Source organism: Procambarus clarkii, chromosome 14 (assembly GCF_040958095.1).
Source record: "Procambarus clarkii isolate CNS0578487 chromosome 14, FALCON_Pclarkii_2.0, whole genome shotgun sequence".
Lineage (NCBI taxonomy): Eukaryota > Metazoa > Arthropoda > Malacostraca > Decapoda > Cambaridae > Procambarus > Procambarus clarkii.
In genome coordinates, this window is record NC_091163.1 from 45,227,788 (window position 1) to 45,255,530 (window position 27,743).

At 45.9% G+C, this 27,743-nt stretch overlaps 1 protein-coding gene across 1 annotated transcript in view; it reads right to left on the reverse strand.

The window, feature by feature from the left end:
- Positions 1–27,743, reverse strand: part of LOC123747525 (uncharacterized) — a 116,476-nt gene that overhangs the window by 19,927 nt on the left and 68,806 nt on the right. The window contains exon 4 of the mRNA XM_069324581.1: positions 11,488–11,634. Within this exon, the coding sequence (XP_069180682.1) occupies positions 11,488–11,634 (147 nt within the window). The remainder of the gene's footprint in view (positions 1–11,487; positions 11,635–27,743) is intronic.

The window sequence follows — 27,743 nt, forward strand, 5'->3', positions numbered from 1 at the left end:
TAAATCCATGTTGTCCTGGATTGTGCAATTCATTGTTTTCCATAAAACTAGAAATTTGATTCCTAATCACTCTTTCAAACACTTTTATTATGTGTGATGTTAGTGCAACTGGCCTATAATTTTTTGCCAAGGCTTTACTCCCCCCCTTGTGCAACGGAGCTATATCTGCAGATTTAAGTGCTGCTGGTATCTCCCCTGTATCCAGGCTCTTTCTCCATATTACGCTGAGTGCTCTCGCTACTGGTACTTTACATTTCTTTATGAATATTGAATTCCATGAGTCAGGCCCAGGAGCTGAGTGCATAGGCATATTATCAATTTCTCTTTCAAAGTCTTCCGAGTTTGTGGCAATATCCGTTATATTATCTGCAGCTTGAATGTCATTCATAAAGAAGCTGTCTGGGTCATCAACTTTCATGTTGTTTATTGGTGTGCTAAACATAGCCTCATACTGGCTTCTTAGAATTTCACTAATCTCTTTGTTGTCCTCTGTGTACGTACCTTCATTTGTAATTAACGGTCCAATACTGGTCGAGGTTTTGGATTTTGATTTTGCGTATGTGAAAAAATATTTCGGATTTTTCCTTATCTCTTGTATAGCTTTCTGTTCCAATTCCATTTCCTCAGACTCATATGATCGCTTCAACGTTTGTTCTATTTCCTCAATCTCCCTGCTTAGGCTTGTTTTCCTTGCTTGTGATAGTTGTGTCTGCCGAAGCATTTCCGTTATTTTTTTCCTTCTCCTGTACAGTCGTCTGCGTTCTCTTTCTAGAGTGGTCCTCTTTCTGCCCCTCCTCACAGGTACGTGCTTCAAGCAGACCTTGTAAGCTTCAGCTGTCAGTTGAGCTATTCCCTGTGTGGGAGTTTTGTCGCTTAAGACCGTCTCCCATTGAATGGTTGCAAGGTCTACATTTATTTTTTCCCAGTCAATCCTCTTATTGTTGAAATTGAATTGATTGAATATTCCTTCTCGCTTGTTGGGTCTCTTAGACCTACTACCGTTATTTATGCTAGTTCGCACTTCAATGAGCTTATGGTCTGAGTATGAAGTATCTGAGACTGTAATGTCTCTGATTAGTTCATCATTGTTTGTGAATAACAAGTCTAGTGTGTTGTCGTTCCTAGTTGGTTCTGTAATCTGTTGATTGAGCGAGAATTTGTCACAGAATCTCAAAAGTTCTCTAACCTGTGGTTGGTTATTTCCCGGGTCATTCCCTGCTATGATATTTGTGTTTGCTATTCTCCATCTTAGACTCGGTAAATTGAAATCTCCAAGAAAGATAATATCTGGAGCTGGGTTTGCTAGGTTGTCAAGTATGTTCTCTATTTTGTGCATCTGCTCTGTGAATTCCTCAATCGTTGTATCTGGCGGTTTATATATTAGAATAATAATTAGGTTTAGTTTCTCTACCTTCATTCCAAGTACCTCTACCACCTCATTAGTTGAGTTTAGTAGCTCTGTGCATACCAGGTCTTCTTTAATATACAGACCTACTCCTCCATTTGACCTAGTTTTTCTATCACATCTATATAGATTATAATTTGGAATCCAGATTTCACCATCCATGTAATCTTTTGTATGAGTTTCCGTGAATGCCCCAAATATTGAGTTTGACTCTAATAGGAGGCCATTTATGAACTTAACTTTATTTCTTGACTTTGGCTTTAAACCTTGAATGTTTGCAAATATGAATGATTGTCCATATTGTGTGTAACTTCTGGAAGGTTTTGGTAGTTCTCCCTCCTCTCTACCCTGACCCAGGGTGTGTTGTTGTGGCAATGGTTTGTCCAGTTTTGGAAGTGATACTGGGGAGTGTGGTAGTCTCTGTGTAGTTGGGGGGTGTAGTATGTGTGGGCTTGATGACGAACCGTAGTCCAGTCTTGGGCACTCACAACCACCACACACACAACCACCACACACACAACCACCACACTCACAACCACCACACACTCACACCCACCACAATCACAACCACCACACACACAACCACCACACACAAACCACCACACACACACAACCACCACACTCACAACCACTACACACACACACAACCACCACACTCACAACCACCACACACACAACCACCACACACACAACCACCACACTCACAATCACCACACACTCACACCCACCACAATCACAACCACCACACACTCACACCCACCACACTCACAACCACCACACACACAACCACCACACACACCACCAGCACCACACACACAACCACCACACACACAACCACCACACCACAACCACCACACCACAACCACCACACACATAACCACCACACACAACCACCACACACACAACCACCACACCACAACCACCACACCACAACCACCACACACACAACCACCACACACAACCACCACACACAACCACCACATGCACACAACACCACACACACAACCACTACACTCACAACCACTACACACACAACCACCACACCACAACCACCACACCACAACCACCACACACATAACCACCACTCACACAACCACCACACACACACAACCACCACACACACACAACCACCACACCACAACCACCACACACATAACCACCACACACAACCACCACACACACAACCACCACACTCACAACCATCACACACACCACCACCACACTCACAACCACCACACTCACAACCACCACACATAACCACCACACTCACAACCACCACACACACAACCACCACACTCACAACCACCACACTCACAACCACAACACTCACACACAACCACCACACACACACACACACAACCACCACACACACACACAACCACCACACACACACACAACCACCACACACACACACACAACCACCACACACCACCACCACACAAACAACCACCACACACACAACCACCACACACACACACAACCACCACACACACACACACACAACCACCACACACACACACAACCACCACACACACACACACACACACAACCACCACACACACACACACACACACACAACCACCACACACACACACACACAACCACCACACACACACACACAACCACCACACACACACACAACCACCACACACCACCACCATACAAACAACCACCACACACACACACAACCACCACACACACACACACACACACACAACCACCACATACACACACACACACAACCACCACACACACACACACAACCACCACACACACACACACAACCACCACACACACACACACAACCACCACACACACACACAACCACCACACACACACACACACACACACACAACCACCACACACACACACACAACCACCACACACCACCACCACACAAACAACCACCACACACACAACCACCACACACACACACAACCACCACACACACACACACACAACCACCACACACACACACACAACCACCACACACACACACACACAACCACCACACACACACACACACAACCACCACACACACACACAACCACCACACACCACCACCACACAAACAACCACCACACACACAACCACCACACACACACACACACAACCACCACACACACACACAACCACCACCACACTCACAACTACCACACTTACAACCACCACACTCACAACCACCACACTCACAACCACCACACACACCACCACCACACTCACAACTACCACACACACAACCACCACACACACAACCACCACACACACATAACCTCCACACACACACAACCACCACACTCACAACCGCCACACACACAACCACCACACACACAACCACTACACACAACCACCACACACACAACCACCACACACACAACCGCCACACTCACAACCACCACACACACAACCACTACACACAACCACCACACACACAACCATCACACTCACAACCACCACACACACAACACCCACTCACACAACCACCACACACACAACCACCACACACACAACCACCACACACACAACCACAACACTCACAACCACAACACTCACAACCACCACCACACACACAACTACCACACTCACAACCACCACACACACAACCACAACACTCACAACCACCACACACACACAACCACCACACTCACAACCACCACACACACAACCACCACACACACAACCATCACACACACAACCACCACACACACAACCACCACACACACAACCACCACACACACAACCACCACACACACAACCACCACACACAACCACCACACACACACAACTACCACACTCACAACCACCACACACACAACCACCACACACATAACCACAACACTCACAACCACCACACACACAACCACCACACTCACAACCAATACACACACAACCAATACACTCACAACCAATACACACACAACCATCACACTCACAACCACCACACTCACAACCACCACACACACAACCTCCCCACACACAACCACCACACACACAACCACCACACACACACACAACCACCACGCACACACACACACAACCACCACACACACACACACACAACCACCACACACACACACAACCACCACACTCACACACAACCACCACACACACATACACAACCACCACACATAGAACCTCCACACTCACAACCACCACACACACACACACACACAACCACCACACACACAACCATCACACACACAACCACCACACACACAACCATCACACACACAACCACCACACACACAACCATCACACACACAACCACCACACACACAACCATCACACACACAACCACCACACACACAACCACCACACACATAACCACCACACACACAACCACCACACACACAACCACCACAACACACTTACTATAACCAGCACATTAACAACCACCATAATCAGCACATTAACAACCACCACAACACACCTACCACAACCAGCACATTAACAACCACCACAACACACCTACCACATCCAGCACATTAACAACCACCAGAATGCACCTACCACAACCAGCACATTAACAACCACCACAACACACCTACTATAACCAGCACATTAACACATCTACCACAACCTGCACATTAACACATCTACCACAACCTGCACATTAACACATCTACCACAACCTGCACATTAACAACCACCACAGCACTCCTACCACAACCAGCACATCAACAACCACCACAACACTCCTACCACAACCAGCACATTAACAACCACCACAACACACCTTCACAACCTGCACATTAACAACCACCACAACACACCTACACAACAAGCACATTAACAACCACCACAACACACCTTCACAACCTGCACATTAACAACCACCACAACACACCTACCACAACCAGCACATTAACAACCACCACAACACACCTACACAACCAGCACATTAATAACCACCACAACACACCTACACAACCAGCACATTAATAACCACCACAACACACCTACACAACCAGCACATTAATAACCACCACAACACATCTACACAACCAGCACATTAACAACCACCACAACACACCTACCACAACCAGCACATTAACAACCACCACAACACACCTACCACAACCAGCACATTAACAACCACCACAACACACCTACCACAACCAGCACATTAACAACCACCACAACACACCTACCACAACCAGCACATTAACAACCACCACAACACACCTACCACAACCAGCACATTAACAACCACCACAACACACCTACCACAACCAGCACATTAACAACCACCACAACACACCTACCACAACCAGCACATTAACAACCACCACAACACACCTACCACAACCACCACATTAACCACCACCACAACACACCTACACAACCAGCACATTAACCACCACCACAACACACCTGTGCTCATCATGGGGGACTTTAATCATGGAAGGATAGACTGGGAAAACAGAGAACCACACGGAGGGGAGGAAACATAGAGAGCGAAACTGCTAGAGGTGACGACTAGAAACTTTTTAAGTCAGCATGTCAAGGGTCCCACGAGAATGAGAGGCAACGATGAACCAGCAAGACTCGACCTAGTATTCACTCTGAACGATTCAGACATAAGGGAAATCGGTGTTGAAGCCCCCGTGGGTATGAGTGATCACAGTGTACTGTTGTTTGAGTATCTGGTCGAAGAAGGGTTAATGTACTCAAGGAAGGGACCAGAAAACAAGAGGCCGGCATTCTGGAAGGGAAACTATGAAAAGATGAGAAAATTCCTAACTGAAATAGCTTGGGAAATACAGCTCAGATGAAAGACGGTTCAAGACATGATGGACTACATCACACAGAAGTGTAAGGAGGCAGCAAGTACGTCCCAGTCCAAAATGAAAAAAAAAAGAAATGGAAATGAGAAACCCATGGCTTAATCAGAGTTGCAAGCTAGCAAAGCAGCTAAGTAAAAGGGCATGGAGAAACTATAGAAACAACAGAACACTAGAGAGCAGAAAAAGATACCAGAGCGCCAGGGATGAATACATCAGGGTGAGAAGAAAGGTAGAGAGGCAATATGAAAATGACATAGCGAGCATGGCAAAGACTCAACCCAAACTGCTGCATAGCCACATCAGGAGGAAAACAACAGAGAAGGAACAGGTAATGAAATTGAGGATACGGGCAGAAAGATTCACTACAAACAACAAGGAAGTGTGCGAGGAACTCAATAAGAAATTCCAGGAAGTCTTCACCTCAGAGCAAGATGTCCCAGAGATAAGGGAGGGAACACCAACCCAGACACCACTTGTGAGGAGTTTGAGATAACAGTGGGGAGGTGAGGAAGCATCTGCTAGATTTGGACGTGACAAAGGCTATAGGCCCGGATGGAATCTCACCATGGATCCTTAAGGAAGGAGCAGAGGCTCTGTGCCTACCACTCTCCATAGTGTACAACAAGTCACTGGTAACAGGCGAACTGCCAAAAATTTGGAAGACAGCCAATGTAGTCCCAATATACAAGAAGGGTGATAGGCAGGAGGCACTGAACTACAGGCCAGTGTCCCTAACTTGCATTCCATGCAAGATGATGGAAAAGATTGTGCGAAAAAAGCTAGTGGAACATCTGGAGCAAAAGAACTTTGTAACACAACATCAACATGGGTTCAGAGATGGCAAATCATGCCTAACAGGATTAATTGAGTTCTATGACCAGGCAACAAAAGTCAGGCAAGAGAGAGAGAGGGCTGGGCAGACTGCATATTTCTGGACTGCCAGAAAGCTTTTGTCACAGTACCACATAAGAGACTAGTGCACAAACTGGAGATGCAGGCAGGAGTGAAAGGGAAGGTACTCCACTGGATAAGAGAGTACCTAAGCAAGAGGACACAGCGAGTCACCGTGAGAGGTGAGGTCTTGGAGTGGCGGGGAGTCACCAGTGGATTCCCACAGGGATCAGTCCTTGGACCTATACTGTTTCTGATATACGTAAATGATCTTCCAGAAGGAATTGACTCGTTCCTCTCGATGTTTGCTGATGACGCGAAAATTATGAGGAGGATCAGGACAGAGGAGGATAGTAAGAGGCTACAAGATGACCTAGACAAACTGAAGGAATGGTCCGACAAATGGCTACTAAAGTTCAACCCAAGAACATGTAAGGTAATGAAACTATGAGGAGGAACTAGGAGGCCAGTCACTGGATACCGAATGGGAGATGAAGTCCTTCACGAAACGGACAGAGAGAAAGATCTGGGAGTTGATATCACGCCAAACCTGTCTCCTGAAGCCCACATCAAAAGAATAACTTCAGCAGCCTATGCGAGGCTGGCTAATATCAGAACTGCTTTCAGAAACCTGTGCAAGGAATCCTTCAGAACCTTGTATGCCACATATGTAAGACCAATCCTGGAGTATGCAGCCCCAGCATGGAGTCCGTACCTAATCAAGCACAAAACGAAGCTGGAAAAAGTTCAGAGGTATGCCACTAGGTTAGTCCCAGAGCTAAGAGGCATGAGTTATGAGGACAGACTACGTGAACTGCACCTCACGTCGCTGGAAGACAGAAGAGCTAGGGGAGACATGACCACCACATACAAAATTCTCAAAAAAACTGATAGGGTGGACAAGGATGGATTATTTAACACAGGTGGCACACGCACAAGGGGACACAGGTGGAAGCCGAGTACCCAAATGAGCCACAGAGACATTAGAAAGAACTTTTTCAGTGTCAGAGTAGTTAGTAAATGGAATGCATTAGGAAGTGATGTAGTGGAGGCTGACTTCATACACAGTTTCAAATGTAGATATGAGAGAGCCCAGTAGGCTCAGGAATCTGTTCATGAGTTGATTGACGGTTGAGAGGCGGGACCAAAGAGCCAGAGCTCAACCCACGCAAACACAACTAGGTAAGTACAACTAGGTGAGTACACCTACCACAACCAGCACATTAACAAATACCACAACACACCTACTACAACCAGCACATTAACAACCACAACAAACCTACCACAACCAGCACATTAACAAATACCACAACCAGCACATTACAACCACCACAACACATCTACCACAACCAGCACATTAACAACCACCTCAACACACCTACAACAACCAGCACATTAACAACCACAACAAACCTACCACAACCAGCACATTAACAACCACCACAACACATCTACCACAACCAGCACATTAACAACCACCTCAACACACCTACTACAACCAGCACATTAACAACCACCTCAACACACCTACCACAACCAGCACATTAACAACCACCACAACCAGCACATTAACAACCACAACAAACCACCTACACAAAACCTCGACCAGTATTGAACCGTTAATTACAAATAAAGGTATGTATACAGAGGACAACAAAGAGATTAGTGAAATTCTAAGAAGCCAGTATGAGGCTATGTTTAGCACACCAATAAACAACATGAAAGTTGATGACCCAGACAGCTTCTTTATGAATGACATTCAAGCTGCAGATAATATAACGGATATTAACACGAACTCGGAAGACTTTGAAAGAGAAATTGACAATATGCCTATGCACTCAGCTCCTGGGCCTGACTCACGGAATTCAATATTCATAAAGAAATGTAAAGTACCAGTAGCGCGAGCACTCAGCGTAATATGGAGAAAGAGCCTAGATACAGGGGAGATACCAGCAGCACTTAAATCTGCAGATATAGCTCCGTTGCACGAGGGGGGAGTAAAGCCTTGGCAAAAAATTATAGGCCAGTTGCACTAACATCACACATAATAAAAGTGTTTGAAAGAGTGATTAGGAATCAAATTTCTAGTTTTATGGAAAACAATGAATTGCACAATCCAGGACAACATGGATTTAGAGCGGGAAGATCTTGTCTGTCACAGTTACTCAACCACTATGACAAAATCACAGAAGCCCTAGAAGAAAGGCAAAATGCAGATGTTGCATACACAGACTTTGCAAAGGCGTTCGACAAATGTGACCATGGGGTGATAGCTCACAAAATGAGGTCAATGGGAATAACTGGAAAAGTCGGACTCTGGATACTCAATTTCCTGTCGAACAGAACACAAAGAGTAACAGTCAATCAGATAAAATCGTGTCCAAGCGATGTTAAAAGCTCTGTACCTCAAGGTACAGTTCTTACACCGCTACTGTTTCTTATTCTCATATCTGATATAGACAAAAATACACGTCACAGCTTTGTGTCGTCCTTTGCAGGTGACACAAAAATCAGCATGAAAATTACCTCTGCTGAAGACATTGAAAAACTACAAGCAGATGTCAACAAAGTTTTCGATTGGCAGCAGAAAATAACATGATGTTTAACAGTGATAAATTTCAGGTAGTCAGGAACGGCAAAAATGAGGATCTGAAACATAATACAGGGTACAAAACACAATCGAATCTTCCCATAGTAGAAAAACAGCATGTCAAGGATTTGGGAATAATGATGTCCGACGATCTAACGTTTAGGGAGCATAACCAAGCAAATATCGTGTCAGCCAGAAACATGATCGGATGGATTACGAGAACTTTCAAATCCAGGGATCCCATCACAATGGTTGTACTTTTCAAGTCACTTGTGTTGTCCCATCTCGAGTACTGCTCAGTACTCACTTCCCCCTTCAGAGCAGAAGAGATTGCTGAAATAGAGAGAATACAGAAAACATATATGGCACGCATAGACGAGATAAAACACCTAAATTATTGGGATCGTCTCAAAGCTCTCCAAATGTACACTAGAAAGGAGAAGAGAGAGATGCCAAATAATATACACATGGAAAATACTGGAGGGCCAGGTCCCAAATCTACACAGTAAAATAACAACGTACTAGAGTGAACGATATGGATGAAAATGCAAGATTGAACCAGTGAAGAGCAGAGGTGCCATAGGCACAATCAGAGAGCACTGTATAAACATCAGAGGTCCGCGGTTGTTCAACATCCTCCCAGCGACTAAGAAATATTGCCGGAACAACCGTGGACATCTTCAACAGAAAACTGGACTGTTTTTTAGGAGAAGTTCCGTATCAGCTGGGCTGTGATGGGTACGTGGCCCTGCGGGCCGCTCCAAGCAACAGCCTGGTGGACCAAACTCTCACAAGTCGAGCCGGGCCTCGGGCCTGGTTTGGGGAGTAGAAGAACTCCCAGAACCCCATCAAGCAGGTATCAAACAGGAACCAGCACATTAACAACCACCACAACACACCTACCACAACCACCACATTAACAACCACCACAACACACCTACCACAACCAGCACATTAACAACCACCACTACACACCTTCCACAACCTACACATTAACAACAACCACAACACACCTACTACAACCAACCCCCTGACAGGGGGGTTGGTGCTGGTCCTGTAGCTCCAGCCCCCCTCTACTGGCAGGGGGTTGGTGCTGCACCTGTAGCTCCAGCCCCCCTCTACTGGCAGGGGGTTGGTGCTGGACCTGTAGCCCCAGCCCCCCTCTACTGGCAGGGGGTTGGTGCTGGACCTGTAGCTCCAGCCCCCCTCTACTGGCAGGGGGTTGGTGCTGGACCTGTAGCTCCAGCCCCCCTCTACTGGCAGGGGGTTGGTGCTGGACCTGTAGCTCCAGCCCCCCTCAACTGGCAGGGGGTTGGTGCTGGACCTGTAGCTCCAGCCCCCCCTCTACTGGCAGAGGGTTGGTGCTGGACCTGTAGCTCCAGCCCCCCTCTACTGGCAGGGGGTTGGTGCTGGACCTGTAGCTCCAGCCCCCCTCTACTGGCAGGGGGTTGGTGCTGGACCTGTAGCTCCAGCCCCCCTCTACTGGCAGGGGGTTGGTGCTGGACCTGTAGCTCCAGCCCCCCTCTACTGGCACTGGGTTGGTGCTGGACCTGTAGCTCCAGCCCGCCTCTACTGGCAGGGGGTTGGTGCTGGACCTGAAGCTGAAATAGTTCACATGTTTCCTTTCATCTAATGCTGCTGTTCACCTACCAGTAAATATTTATCCAGGAGTTAGGCTGGATTGCGGATTGCATGTTGAGGAAAGTCAGTAGTTGACTTAGGAAACCTCAATAAACCTAAGAACAGTCTTCCTGTCTTCAAAATGGAACTTAATATATTGTGATATGACCAATGAGAGAAAATAAAAAACTTACTGTTATTTCCTTCTGGGAGATTTCTCCAGTGATTTCCTTAACTTTAGTCATGATGCTGGAGTCCGAGTCTCCCAGGTGTACGGGGTCAGCTGTGGCACCTGTCTCTGTGGTCGTCATCTCCAGGGCCTCCCTGATGGTCTCCTGCACCTGTCATTACCAACACAAACATTAATGGTGGAGGCTGAGTCTCCCAGGTGTACGGGGTCAGCTGTGGCACCTGTCTCTGTGGTCGTCATCTCCAGGGCCTCCCTGATGGTCTCCTGCACCTGTCATTACCAACACAAACATTAATGGTGGAGGCTGAGTCTCCCAGGTGTACGGGGTCAGCTGTGGCACCTGTCTCTGTGGTCGTCATCTCCAGGGCCTCCCTGATGGTCTCCTGCACCTGTCATTACCAACACAAACATTAATGGTGGAGGCTGAGTCTCCCAGGTGTACGGGGTCAGCTGTGGCACCTGTCTCTGTGGTCGTCATCTCCAGGGCCTCCCTGATGGTCTCCTGCACCTGTCATTACCAACACAAACATTAATGGTGGAGGCTGAGTCTCCCAGGTGTACGGGGTCAGCTGTGGCACCTGTCTCTGTGGTCGTCATCTCCAGGGCCTCCCTGATGGTCTCCTGCACCTGTCATTACCAACACAAACATTAATGGTGGAGGCTGGACTATAATGAAGCATCAGGCTCTGAGTAAAGTAACTGGACTATAATGAAGCATCAGGCTCTGAGTAAAGTAACTGGACTATAATGAAGCATCAGGCTCTGAGTAAAGTAACTGGACTATAATGAAGCATCTGGCTCTGAGTAAAGTAACTGGACTATAATGAAGCATCTGGCTCTGAGTAAAGTAACTGGACTATACTGAAGCATCTGGCTCTGAGTAAAGTAACTGGACTATAATGAAGCATCTGGCTCTGAGTAAAGTAACTGGACTATAATGAAGCATCTGGCTCTGAGTAAAGTAACTGGACTATAATGAAGCATCTGGCTCTGAGTAAAGTAACTGGACTATAATGAAGCATCAGGCTCTGAGTAAAGTAACTGGACTATAATGAAGCATCTGGCTCTGAGTAAAGTAACTGGACTATAATGAAGCATCTGGCTCTGAGTAAAGTAACTGGACTATAATGAAGCATCAGGCTCTGAGTAAAGTAACTGGACTATAATGAAGCATCTGGCTCTGAGTAAAGTAACTGGACTATAATGAAGCATCAGGCTCTGAGTAAAGTAACTGGACTATAATGAAGCATCTGGCTCTGAGTAAAGTAACTGGACTATAATGAAGCATCTGGCTCTGAGTAAAGTAACTGGACTATAATGAAGCATCTGGCTCTGAGTAAAGTAACTGGACTATAATGAAGCATCTGGCTCTGAGTAAAGTAACTGGACTATAATGAAGCATCTGGCTCTGAGTTAAGTAACTGGACTATAATGAAGCATCTGGCTCTGAGTTAAGAGATAATAGACATGCTGACATACACAAATGGGTCAACATGTGAAGGACTCAAGTCTAACATGCTGCCTTGAGACTTGGGTTATAATATTAGTTGTGAGTCAAGTCATTAGTTCTAACTGATGAAGCATTGTCTATATTCTGGACCCAAAGTCTTTATTTAGTTGTAGTAAACACGGAGTGCTGACCACACTTACGGGCTGCTTCCTGGGTGTGTGTGTGTGTGTGTGTGTGTGTGTGTAATTACCTAAGTGTAGTTACAGGATGAGAGCTACGCTCGTGGTGTCCCGTCTTCCCAGCACTCTTTGTCATATAACGCTTTGAAACTACTGACGGGCTGCTTCCTGGGTGTGTGTGTGTGTGTGTGTGTGTGTGTGTGTGTGTGTGTGTGTGTGTAATTACCTAAGTGTAATTACCTAAGTGTAGTTACAGGATGAGAGCTACGCTCGTGGTGTCCCGTCTTCCCAGCACTCTTTGTCATATAACGCTTTGAAACTACTGACGGTCTTGGCCTCCACCACCTTCTCACTTAACTTGTTCCAGCCGTCTACCGCTCTATTTGCGAAGGTGAATTTTCTTATATTTCTTCGGCATCTGTGTTTAGCTAGTTTAAATCTATGACCTCTTGCTCTTGAAGTGCCAGGTCTCAGGAAATCTTCCCTGTCGATTTTATCAATTCCTGTTACTATTTTGTATGTAGTGAACATATCACCTCTTTTTCTTCTGTCTTCTAGTTTTGGCATATTTAATTCTTCTAACCTCTCCTCGTAGCTCTTGCCCTTCAGTTCTGGGAGCCTCTTAGTAGCATGTCTTTGCACCTTTTCCAGTTTGTTGATGTGCTTCTTAAGATATGGGCACCACACAACAGCTGCATATTCTAGCTTTGGCCTAACAAAAGTCATGAACAATTTCTTTAGTATATCGCCATCCATGTATTTAAATGATATTCTGAAGTTAGAAAGCATAGCATAGGCTCCTTGCACAATATTCTTTATGTGGTCCTCATGTGATAGTTTTCTATCTAGAACCACCCCTAGATCTCTTTCTTTATCAGAATTCTTTAAAGATTTCTCACATAATATATACGTTGTGTGGGGTCTATGTTCTCCTATTCCACATTCCATAACATGGCATTTATTAACATTAAATTACATTTGCAAAGTGGTGCTCCATATACTTATTTTGTCCAGGTCATCTTGAAGGGCATGACAATCATCTAAGATTCTTATCCTTATGAAAGCTGTATACCAACTGGTAGATCATTTATGTAGACAATAAACATCACTGGTGCAAGAACTGAGCCCTGTGGTACTCCACTTGTGACATTTCTCTAGTCCGATACATTGCCTCTGATTACTGCCCTCATTTTTCTATCAGTCAGAAAATTTTTCATCCATGTTAAAAGCTTACCTGTCACCCCTCCAATATTTTCCAGTTCCCAGAACAACCTCTTATGTGGAACTCTGTCGAAAGCCTTTTTTAGGTCCAGATAGATGCAGTCAACCCAGCCATCTCCTTCCTGTAATATCTCTGTATCTCGATCACAGAAACAGTACATTCGATACACAGGATCATTGAGATCGAAAACCATACTGTCTGATATTATATCATTTCTCTCCAGGTGTTCTACCCATTTAGTTTTGATTAGTTTTTCCAATACTTTCACTATTACACTAGTCAATGATACAGGTCTATAATTGAGGGGGTCTTTCCTGCTGCCACTTTTGTAGATTGGAACTATGTTAGCCTGTTTCCACACGTCTGCTACGATTCCTGTATGCAGGGATGCCTGAAAGATCAGGTGAAGTGGAATGCTGAGCTCAGATGCACATTCTCTCAGAACCCATGGTGAAACTCCATCTGGGTCAGCTGCTTTATTCTTACTGAGCTCCTTTAGCATATTTTCCACTTCATCTCTAGACACCTCTATCTGCTCTATGTTGTTCTCTGGAATTCTTATTGTGTCTGGTTCTCTGAAGATTTCATTTTGTACAAACACACTTTGGAACTTTTCATTTAATGTTTCACACATTTCATTTTCCGTGAAACTGTTTCCCATTTTCAACCTCTGGATATTATCCTTTACCTGCAATTTGTTGTTTATGAATTTGTAAAATAGGCCCGGTTCTGTTTTACATTTATCCGCTATCCCTTTTTCAAAATTTCTTTCTGCCTCTCTCCTTACTGCCGTATAGTTGTTTCTCGCATCTTTGTATCGCTGGTATGTTTGGGGGTTTGGTCTCTTCTTATACTGATTCCATTTTGGTGTCTTTTGGTCTCTGGCCCCTCTCACAATTTCTGTTGAACCAATCCAGTTTTCTGGCCCTGCATCTCTGTTTTGGTATGAATGTTTGTGTGCCTTCCTCGTATATTTTTTAAAATTTGGCATACATTTCTTTTACTTCCCTGCCTAGCAACAAGTCTGTCCAATTACACTCATTAAAAAAATTTTGAAGTTCCCCATAGTGACCTCTCCTTAAATCGAGTTTATCAACTGTTTCAATGTCCCCATTTTCTTCTAGATGATATCTTAAAGCATAATCAATGTCTAACAGGACGTGATCACTCTTTCCCAAGGGAGGAAGGTACTGGATGTCAAATATCTCTTCTTCTTTCTTGGTGAATACTAGATCCAGTACTGACGGTACATCTCCTTCCCTCATTCTTGTGGCCTGCTTTATGTGTTGATACAAGAATGTCTCCAGAATGAGGTTCACAAATCTGCATGTCCAAAAGTCCTCCGTTCTTGCTTCATAGGCCTCCCAGTCTATTGCTCTAAAGTTGAAGTCTCCCAGTATCAACAGTCGTGATTTATCTTTATCTGCTTGTACAATAATATCTCTCATGACCATTATGAGGCCCTCTCGTTTGTCATCCAGTTCTTCCTTTGTCCATGTGTTGCTTGCTGGTGGGCTGTAGGCATTTAAAATTATCAGCTTATCATCCTGATTCCAGATCTGCAATGCCATTATGTCAATATCTCGAGGGTTTTCAAATATTAACTCTCTTACCTTCAGGTGTTTTTTCACCAGTACAGCCACTCCTCCTCCCTTCCTAGTTTTTCTGTCATGTCTCCAAACTGAATAGCCTCTTGGGAATATGACTTCATTTATTATATTTCCTTCAAGTTTTGTCTCTGATAATGCGACAATATCTGGGACCCAAAGCTGGATTATATCTTGCAACTCTAAAGTTTTTGACCTCACTCCATCTATGTTGGTATATACAATTTTCAGGAACATATTCCCTTTTCCTTTGCTCTTTACTTCCCCTTCCACTACTGATCTTGTTGCTTTGTTTTTATGTACCATTTCACAGGCTTTCCAGTCCCTGTCAATTTGTAGAAAAAAGAATTTCTGTCTTCTTCATTTCTATCTCCATTTAGATGTTTTGCCTCAATTAGGTTCATTTTCAGCTTTTCTCTGTCTTCCTTGGAGAGGTCTTGTCTTATTGACCAAAGTTTGCCAATCTCATCACTCAGCAATTTCCTGGCATTTCTAAGCACTTCCATCATGTTTTTCACTCCATTAAACGTCACCCTTAAGGGGCGGTTCTTGTCTTTCTCATATTTTCCTATTCTTTTAAAATCACTGACATTTTCCTTTGAGCCTTCTCCTAAACCTACTATTTTCTCTATGGTTTTTATCTCTTCTGCTGCTCGGTCCACCCTAGATGAAATTTCCTTCTCTAAACATCCAAAAATTATTATGGACTTAGTTCTATCTGCAGTGTTTTGTACCAGTTTACTGTTGGTAACCAGTTCTTTCCTAATAGCTTGCCTAATTTCTGCTTCTTGTTGGACATTTCTGGTTTTGACTTCCGAACACACTTCTTTGATAGTCTCTTTCTCTTTTACAACTTGAGCATATGTCGCTTTTATTTCTTCTTTATACTTTTCTAGTTCTTTATTCACCTCCTCTATGTGAGTTGTCAGTGAAGTTTCCAGTTGGAGATCCTTACCTAACTCTATGTTAGCCCTTAGGCTCGCTTGGAGTTGTTCACCATATGAGTATTTTCTTGTTTATTTCTTCAAAGTCACCACACTTCACTTTCCACACCTCATTTTCTTTCACTAGTTCCTTGATTTGCTCCTCCTGATTTGCTACCTTGTCTGTTAATGCAGTAATAATCTTACCTTGCTGAAGCATACTCCCTTTTAGAGTGCAAAGCTCACTCCTAAGAGCTTAATCTGATGGTGTGTCTACATTTCCAGTGGTGGTGGCGGCGGCCATCTTTGTTTTTGTACTAGAACCAAAAACTTTTCCACTCAGCTATTTTCACTCACTTTTACTTGTTTATTGTATTTTATTTGCTTTTACACTTCCCTGAACCTTTATGTAACCTGGGACACCACTGTAGTCCTCAACCTGTTCCCAACACTTAGGTAATTCGATATTTCCAGGAGCTTGCTGCAGTGGGACTCCTGCCTCCTCCAGCTGTGAGTGAGTGAGTGAGTGAGTGAGTGAGTGAGTGAGTGAGTGTGTGTGTGTGTGTGTGTGTGTGTGTGTGTGTGTGTAATTACCTAAGTGTAGTTACAGGATGAGAGCTACGCTCGTGGTGTCCCGTCTTCCCAGCACTCTTTGTCATATAACGCTTTGAAACTACTGACGGTCTTGGCCTCCACCACCTTCTCACTTAACTTGTTCCAACCGTCTACCGCTCTATTTGCGAAGGTGAATTTTCTTATATTTCTTCGGCATCTGTGTTTAGCTAGTTTAAATTTATGACCTCTTGTTCTTGAAGTGCCAGGTCTCAGGAATCCTTCCCTGTCGATTTTATCAATTCCTGTTACTATTTTGTATGTAGTGATCATATCACCTCTTTTTCTTCTGTCTTCTAGTTTTGGCATGTTTAATGCTTCCAACCTCTCCTCGTAGCTCTTGCCCTTCAGTTCTGGGAGCCACTTCGTAGCATGTCTTTGCACCTTTTCCAGTTTGTTGATGTGCTTCTTAAGATATGGGCACCACACAACAGCTGCATATTCTAGCTTTGGCCTAACAAAAGTCATGAACAATTTCTTTAGTATATCGCCATCCATGTATTTAAATGCAATTCTGAAGTTAGAAAGCATCGCATAGGCTCCTTGCACAATATTCTTTATGTGGTCCTCAGGTGATAGTTTTCTATCTAGAACCACCCCTAGATCTCTTTCTTTATCAGAATTCTTTAAAGATTTCTCACATAATATATAGGTTGTATGGGGTCTATGTTCTCCTATTCCACATTCCATAACATGACATTTATTAACATTAAATTCCATTTGTCAAGTGGTGCTCCATATACTTATTTTGTCCAGGTCTTCTTGAAGGGCATGACAATCATCTAAATTTCTTATCCTTCCTATTATCTTAGCATCATCAGCAAACATGTTCATATAATTCTGTATACCAACTGGTAGATCATTTATGTACACAATAAACATCACTGGTGCAAGAACTGAACCCTGTGGTACTCCACTTGTGACATTTCTCCATTCCGATACATTGCCTCTGATTACTGCCCTCCTTTTTCTATCAGTCAGAAAATTTTTCATCCATGATAGAAGCTTACCTGTCACCCCTCCAATATTTTCCAGTTTCCAGAACAACCTCTTATGTGGAACTCTGTCGAAAGCCTTTTTTAGGTCCAGATAGATGCAGTCAACCCAACCATCTCTTTCCTGTAATATCTCTGTGGCTCGATCATAGAAACTGAGTAAATTCGATACACAGGATCATCCACATCGAAAACCATACTGTCTGTCTGATATTATATCATTTCTCTCCAGGTGTTCTACCCATTTAGTTTTGATTAGCTTTTCTAATACTTTCACTATTACACTTGTCAATGATACAGGTCTATAATTGAGGGGGTCTTCCCTGCTGCCACTTTTGTAGATTGGAACTATGTTAGCCTGTTTCCACACGTCTGCTACGATTCCTGTACACAGGGATGCCTGAAAGATCAGGTGAAGTGGAATGCTGAGCTCAGATGCACATTCTCTCAGAACCCATGGTGAAACGCCATCTGGGCCAGCTGCTTTGTTCTTCCCGAGCTCCTTTAGCATATTTTCCACTTCATCTCTAGACACCTCTATCCGCTCTATGTTGTTCTCTGGAATTCTTATTGTGTCTGGTTCTCTGAAGATTTCATTTTGTACAAACACACTTTGGAACTTTTCATTTAATGTTTCACACATTTCCTTTTCATTTTCCGTGAATCTGTTTCCCATTTTCAACCTCTGGATATTATCCTTTACCTGCAATTTGTTGTTTATGAATTTGTAGAATAGGCCCGGTTCTGTTTTACATTTATCTGCTATCCCTTTTTCAAAATTTCTTTCTGCCTCTCTCCTTACTGCTGTATAAGTGTTTCTCGCATCTTTGTATTGTGTGTGTGTGTGTGTGTGTGTGTGTGTGTGTGTGTGTGTGTGTGTGTGTGTGTGTGTGTGAAAAACCCCAGCTTTGAATGTAATGAAATGCCATTCTCTGGATGAGTCCCAGAGGCTCCCCAGAGCTATCCAGGCGGATATGAATATCCCTAACTTTGGCATCAGTCAATGTGGATGGGAGTTCTAGGCCTACTAGGGACCACGAGCCAAAACCTGGCCCCCCTCAGAGAGGCACGAGGAGCAATGGCCTGTAGAAATGCACATGTGGTTTTGGAGCATTCTATATCTGCCATCGACCAGGACAGGCACCCAGAAAGTTAAGCGCTCCAAAACAAACCCCTATTCTGGTTAAAACGACGAAAGTAGACAAACGAGTGGACAGAACTCCCCAGATGATAACGAGGAAATGAGCATGACGTCACACGAGCCGTACTGCATGTCTGCCCAGTTCCCCCCCTCCTCAAGAGCGGAAAGTGAGAGCCCCAGACCCTCCGCGTCGGCGATCCACACCCCAGTTCTGAAGCTAGATATCAAAATACGCAAAAACCTCTGACCAGAGGGAAGGAGGGTTGCTGGGGAGCCTCTGGGACTCACCCAGAAAATGGCGTTTCATTACATTCAACGCTGGTTTTCTGGGGGTAGCCCCTACGGCTCCCCAGAGCTACTTCACCAAAGACAAAAAAGAAAATGGACTTACCTAGGAGGCGGTCGGTGCTCACATCTCAACTCAAAGTCGAGAGAGGCTGGAGCTACCGACCCAAAGCGACACAGACCCGACAAGGCCTAGGAACGTTAACGAGGTAGCATGCAACCAGGACCCTGTTCAACCGCCAAAAACCCCATACCCGAATGTCAGCTCCAGAACATGTTCCCAGAGACGGCAACGAGAGCAGCAAACTTACGAACGTCAAGGGCACGGGGATAGACCACAGGCTGGCTAGACTTAATAACAATGCGGACGACCTGAGAGACCCGTACCCGCGAACAGGGAAGAAGGGAAATCGGATCAACCCAAAGCGCATCCCCGGACACAGAAACCATGGCACACAAATAATGGCTGCAACCGGACACAAAACATGATGCACCCCCAGCCTGACCAACCAAGCATCAACAACCCAAGGATTCCTCCAGAAACCTGCAGTCTCATTGTTCACCAGAAAAGAAGGAGACAGCTACAAACGAACAAACCTATCACCACAACCAAAAGAGCAGAAACCCCTGTGCCAGAGGAACACATGAAGCTCTTCAACCTGACCCCCCGAGGCCAATGCCAACAGGAAAAAGAGCCTTAGAAAAACAATCCTGAACTGAAGGGGCCCACAAAAAACCGAGGAGAAGAGAGATAGGAGAGCACTCTGTCCACAGACCAGGACTGCTCAGGCTGCACATGAGCAGGCCGGAGGTGAAACAACGCGCGAGACAGCTTGCGGAACTGTGCAGAAGTTGATACCTGGTTGATGGGTTTCTGGGAGTTCTTCTACTCCCCAAGCCCGGCCCGAGGCCAGGTTTGACTTGTGAAAGTTTGGTCCACTAGGCTGTTGCTTGGAGCGGTCCGCAGGCCCACATACCCACCACAGCCCGGTTGGTCCGGCACTCCTTGGAGGAATAAATCTAGTTTCCTCTTGAAGATGTCCATGGTTGTTCCGGCAATATTTCTTATGCTCGCTGGGAGGGTGTTGAACAACCGTGGACCTCTGATGTTTATACAGTGTTCTCTGATTGTGCCTATGGCACCCCTGCTCATCACTGGTCCTATTCTGCATTTTCTTCCATATCGTTCACTCCAGTATGTTGTTATTTTACTGTGTAGATTTGGTACTTGGCCCTCCAGTATCTTCCAGGTGTATATTATTTGATATCTCTCTCGTCTTCTTTCTAGTGAGTACATTTGGAGGGCTTTGAGACGATCACAATAATTTAGGTGCTTTATCGCATCTATGCATGCCGTATATGTTCTCTGTATTCCCTCTATTTTAGCAATCTCTTCTGCTCTGAAGGGGGAAGTGAGTACTGAGCAGTACTCAAGACGGGACAACACAAGTGACTTGAAGAGTACAACCATTGTGATGGGATCCCTGGATTTGAAAGTTCTCGAAATCCATCCTATCATTTTTCTGGCTGTCGCAATATTTGCTTGGTTATGCTCCCTAAACGTTAGGTCATCAGACATCATTATTCCCAAATCCTTTACATGCTGTTTTCCTGCTATGGGCACATTTGATTGTGTTTTGTACCCTGTATTATGTTTAAGGTCCTCATTTTTACCGTACCTGAGTACCTGGAATTTAGCACTGTTAAACATCATGTTATTTTCTAATGCCCAGTCGAAAACTTTATTAATATCAGCTTGAAGTTTTTCAATTTCTTCAGCCAAGGTAATTTTCATGCTGATTTTTGTGTCATCTGCAAATGATGATACGAAGCTGTGACTTGTATTTTTGTCTATATCTGATATGAGAGTTACATCTATACCGAAAGCAAGCTGCAGCGGCTCCGCCAACGCCACACGATACGAGGCGACAGTATTCGGCATAAGAGGATGGTCCTGAAACAACTGCGAGAGAAAGAACAACACCACCCAAACTGAAATGAAAATACAGAGACAAAGAGTCAATAAGAATTGGATGGATCGCCAGGAAACTTCATACTGCCGCCAAGATGAAGCCCCCAGGTGTGAAACCATCAAAGAAGCCACTAGATCACCATACAGATGGTGATAAATCCGAGTCAAAAACACCAAATGCAAAGACTCGAGGAGAAGAGTGAATCACTCTCAAAATGGACCAGGCCGATCTATTGAATGAGGCGGAGCCGCGGAAAACCTCCGGGTTCGGACATCGGGCAAGCAGCACTTGAAACTATGGCTGGGCCGGCCACCAAGGGTCCAAGAGGACTACTCGCCCCTGGTAAGTCTCCAAGCGAGCCAGAACCTGGAGCAACAACTGAACCGGGGCAAAGAGGTACAGGAACCACCACCTCGACCAGTCCCGGTGGAAGGCGTCGGTCCCAACACCCAGCCTCATGGTTGAGGAAGGGCGCCATATATATCGGAAGATGCCTTGACAACGCTGACGCGATGAGGTCCATCTGAACGGGCACTTGAACTTCTGGCAGAGCCAACTGAATGAGTCGGCATCGACCGTCCATTCCATGGACAGGCCGTCCACCAGTACATTGGACACCCCCCCCCCCCGAAGTGAACCCCCAGGAGAGCCAAACTCCAAGAACTCAGCAGACGAGTCACCCGAAGCGACCAGCCCCAAAGAGCCAAGGACTGCATCGAACCCCATCAGTTCAGGCAATGAACCACTGGAGAGCAGTCCGAATGGAGCCAGATCGAAACTGGCACCTGTGGCCTACCCAACGAGCAGAACCACGAGAGCTGGCATGACCCCTCCGGGAAGAACTCACCCGGAAACCCCGGAGAACCAACAAGTCAAGACATTGGGTGGCAGCTGGAAGAAGCTGCTCGCATATATTGTTCGACCGTAGAGGCCGCAAATATCAAAAGGCAAAAGGGCAAAGACAGTCTAAGAGCCAGGGCCCAAGCAGATTCCAAGGCGGAAGCGAGAACCACCTGTCGACACGAGAGAAGTGCAGCGAAAAACAGCGACAGTGCATCCCGCAGGATCATCGCAAACAGCTTCAAAAGTGCAGACGACGCACGAGCAGCTGAGACCAAGGAACGGTCCCAAGCGCCTCCACAGCCTCCTCAAGCCAATCCAAAGACAGTTCCAGGAGGGAAAAGAAACGCAGGACCGAAGCCAACAGGCCACGTGTGCATAAGTCCTCAGCCACAAGCGCAGCCGACAGGGAAGGAACTTGCACGTGAAGCTGAACCGTGCCAACATCCAGCAGAAGGGCCGGAGCAAAAAGGCACTCATTAAGGTGCTCAAAGTTGCCCCCCCCCGGTAAACCTGGACCACATTCAACGCCTCACGCCACTGAAGCGTGTGGGTACGACAGAAGGTTTCCCAAGCATCCAGCAAGAACAAGGGGCAGTCCGTAAGCCAGGACGAACCCTGAACCTCATAACAAACCCGGTACAGAGACGAAGCCCCAAACCTGAAAGAAGATGGACCCATGATGGAGGCATATTGCGGGTTGCAGGAGGTAAGCCGCAATCGCCGCCAGCACCTCAGCAGGCGAGACGTGGGAAGCCGAAAACCTCTGAAAGGACGAAACCGAAGGACCCGCAGGGACATGGAACTGAACCCGGGGAGGAGCCGAACCCAAATCCAACTCGTACGCAGAGGGGGGAAAGGAGAACCCCACTCCTTGTAACAGTAAGCCTCGCTCGGAGGGTGTTCCGACCCTCCAAGGGTCCAACGGGGCCCAAGGCCCCCAAGCCAGCTCCTCCCGAACCCTGGGAGCCTCCACGTCAGGCCCCGGGAGCAAGTCATCCTCCAAAGCCCCAGTCTCACAAGAAAAAGATGGGGCGGCCAGAATGGCAGAAAGAGAATGGGCCCAATGGTCAGACCCTGGACGGCTGGAGGAACAGACTCGAATGCCTCCATCACCACCCCAGAAGGGGCAACCCCCGAAACCGCCCGAGTCTCAGAAACCTCTAAACCCTGCCCCGACCCCGAAGCCCTTAGACCCTCCATGAGCCAGAAGCAGGGGGGGGGGTGAGGGGTGAGGAACCGAATGAACCACAGCAGGGAAAGGACAAGGGGGCGCGGACTAAACCAAGGCCAAAGTGACCAACACCCCAAAGTCTGGGTCCCTATAAGCAAAACGGGGCAGCCTCAGGGCATCCGGGAAAGCAACCAACCGAACACGTTGGAACAACTTAAATCTATCCTGCAACGTGCGAGCCGCCTGCAGCCGAACAATGTCATCTGTAGATTGGGTGAATTGAGTCACAAACAAGCAACAAATCTCGCAGGACTCCGGGTCGAATGTGTCACCGACCCAACAGGCAGCATGACGGAGGCAAAAACAATAAGCGTCGCCCTGAGACAAGGGGACAGACCAACCCTCAAACTCACACAAAGTGAGAGGAGACTCAGGGGTCACATCCATCAGACCAGAGTGCCCCCGCGGGGTTTACCAGGGCCACTAGACCGGGTCTGCTAAGGGTAATCCCAGGCAGTGTACTGCTAACCGGCACCAAAGCTACCAAACAACACTGATAAAGCTGAACCCCTGGGACATGTCCACTCACGAGGGCAAAGCAGGGGGTACCACCAAACAAAAGCAACCCCTAGTAAAACAGGGGAAAGTAACACCGAGGCAGACCCTCCCCCCCCCCCCACCAATCAAAAAAAAAAAAAAAGAAAAGAAAAACCTTGCAAGACGACAACGTACCCAAAGGGAACAGAGCCGGCTGTTGTTATAGGTGAAAACTAGCTGCGCAGTACCTCGCACCCCTACAAATGCAAATGCTACCATTTACCCCAAGGTAAACAAGGGCGGGAACCCCCCCCCCCCCCAAACACCCGGGGCGGTCAATCGCTGAGCAGCAGAAGACCAACAGAGGTAGACCCAAGGTGACTTGTGGATGATAACCCCAAGCTCCAAGGGCGGTACTTACAGGGCACTTAGGGAAGGGAACCCTAAGTGCATACAGCACGAGCACCTTGGAATAATACTCCCAGCTCGCATGCCACCGTAAGAGCAGCACTGAACCAAAGCATAACACAACACAAGAGTCTGGAGCTGGAGCCACACGACAGCGATGCATCACACCAGCCGAAGAACTGGAGTGTGAATCACTGACAAGAGGGTCTGGGGCTTCCCCTTCCCCCTCCCGGGGAGGGGGGGAGCTGCGCAGACATGAGGCACAGCTTGTGTGCCGTCATGCTCGTTTGCTAGTTTTCATTTGGGGAGTTCTGTCCACTCGTTTGTCTATTTTTGCCATTTTAACCAGAACAGGGGTTTGTTTTGGGGTGCTTACCTTTCTGGGTGCCTGTCCCGGTTGATGGCAGATATAGAATGCTCCAAAATCACATGTGCATTTCTATAGGCCATTGCTCCTCGTGCCTCTCTGAGGGAGCCAGGTTCTGGCTCGTGGTCACCGGTAGGCCTAGAACTCCACCCACATCGACTGATGCCAAAGTTAAGGATATTCATGTCAGCCTGGATAGCTCCGGGGCCATAGGGGCGCTCCAAGAAAAAAATTAGTTAGTAGTTAGTAACAGTTGAGCGATTAACAGTCAAGAGGCGGGCCGAAAGAGCAGAGCTCAACCCCCGCAAGCAAAACTAAGTGAATACAGTGTAGTGAACACTGAGTGCTGACCACAGTGTAGTGTAAACTGAGTGCTGACCAGTGTAGTGTACACTGAGTGCTGACCACAGTGTAGTGTACATTGAGTGCTGACCACAGTGTAGTGTACACTGAGTGCTGACCACAGTGTAGTGAACACTGAGTGCTGACCACAGTGTAGTGAACACTGAGTGCTGACCACAGTGTAGTGTACACTGAGTGCTGACCACAGTGTAGTGTACACTGAGTGCTGACCACAGTGTAGTGAACACTGAGTGCTGACCACTGTATAGTGAACACTGAGTGCTGACCACAGTGTAGTGTACACTGAGTGCTGACCACAGTGTAGTGAACACTGAGTGCTGACCACAGGAGAATAGGCAGGTACGTAAAAGGGAAAGATCGACCTTTGAGGATCACCCTAAACGGTGCCAAACAGATGGAAGAAGTACTAAGGAATGCTAGAAAATTGCAAAGGGATGAGGATGGGAAAGGGTGGTCGTTAAGACGAGATCTTTCAAAAGAAGATAGAGAGAAGCTGAAACTGAACCTCGCCGAGGCAAAACATTTAAATGAGAGCAGGAATGAAGAAGAAATAAATTCTTTTTTCTACAAAGTGATAGGGGTAGGCAAACCAGTAAAGTGGTACATAAAGGCAAACCAACAAAATCAATAGAGAGAGGGGGAGTGAAGAATAAGGAGAGGGGGAACAAGTTCCTGAAGATTGCATACACCAACATAGATGGAGTGAGATCGAAGATACTGGAGTTAAGTGATGTAATACAGCTGCAGACACCAGACATTGTTGCACTCACGGAGACAAAACTTGAAGATGTAATTTTAAATGAGGTCATATTCCCAAGGGGCTACTCAATTTGGAGACGGGACAGAAAAATTAGGAAAGGCGGTGGCGTTGCTGTGCTGGTAAAAGAACACCTAAAGGTGAAGGAAATAATGACTGCCAATCCACAAGAAGTTGACATAATAGCACTAGAGATCTGCTATGAGGATGATAAACTAATGATGATAAATGCATATAGTCCACCGCCAAGCAGCACATGGTCAAAGGAGGAGCTAGATAGTAAACGTGAAGGTCTTATAACAATAATGAGAGAGATTATAGCGAGAGCGGATAACGATAGATCACGACTGTTGATAGTCGGTGACTTCAACTTGAAATCCATAGACTGGGAAGCATATGAAGCTAAAACAGAAGATTTTTGGACCTGTAAATTTGTAGACCTCATCCTGGAAACATTCTTGTATCAACATGTTAAACAAGCTACGAGGATGAGGGAAGGGGACGTTCCCTCCATGCTAGATTTGATATTTACCAGGAAGGAGGAAGAGATATTTGACATTCAGTACCTTCCTCCCTTGGGTAAAAGTGACCATGTCTTTTTGGGAATAAAGTATGCAATGCGTTATAAGCTGGAAGAAAATAAGGAGGTTGAAGCAGTTGAAAAACCAGACTTCAGGAGAGGACATTATGGTGACCTTAGAAATTTTTTTAGTGAGTATAATTGGACAGACTTGATGCTAGGCAAGGAAGTGAATGAGATGTATGGCAAGTTTTGTGAAATATATGATAAAGGCACAAAAAAAATTTATACCAAAACAGAGATGCAGAACTAGGAAACAGGATTGGTTCAATAGAAATTGCGAGAGGGCTAGAGACCGAAAGACACAAAAATGGAATCAATACAGGAAGAGGCCGAACCCCCAAACATACCAGCGATACAAAGATGCGAGAAACAACTACACGGCAGTGAGGAGAGAGGCAGAAAGAAATTTTGAAAAAGGGATTGCGGACAAATGTAAAACAGAACCAGGTCTATTCTATAAATTCATAAACAACAAATTGCAGGTAAAGGATAATATTCAGAGGTTGAAAATGGGAAATAGATTCACGGAAGATGAAAAGGAAATGTGTGAAACACTAAACGAAAAGTTCCAAAGTGTGTTTGTACAAAATGAAATCTTTAGGGAACCAGATACAATAAGAATTCCAGAGAACAACATAGAACACATAGAGGTGTCTAGAGACGAAGTGGAAAAAATGCTCAAGGAGCTCGGTAAGAACAAAGCAGCTGGCCCAGATGGCGTTTCACCATGGGTTCTGAGAGAATGTGCATCTGAGCTCAGCATTCCACTTCACCTGATCTTTCAGGCATCCCTGTGTACAGGAATCGTAGCAGACGGGTGGAAACAGGCTAACATAGTTCCAAT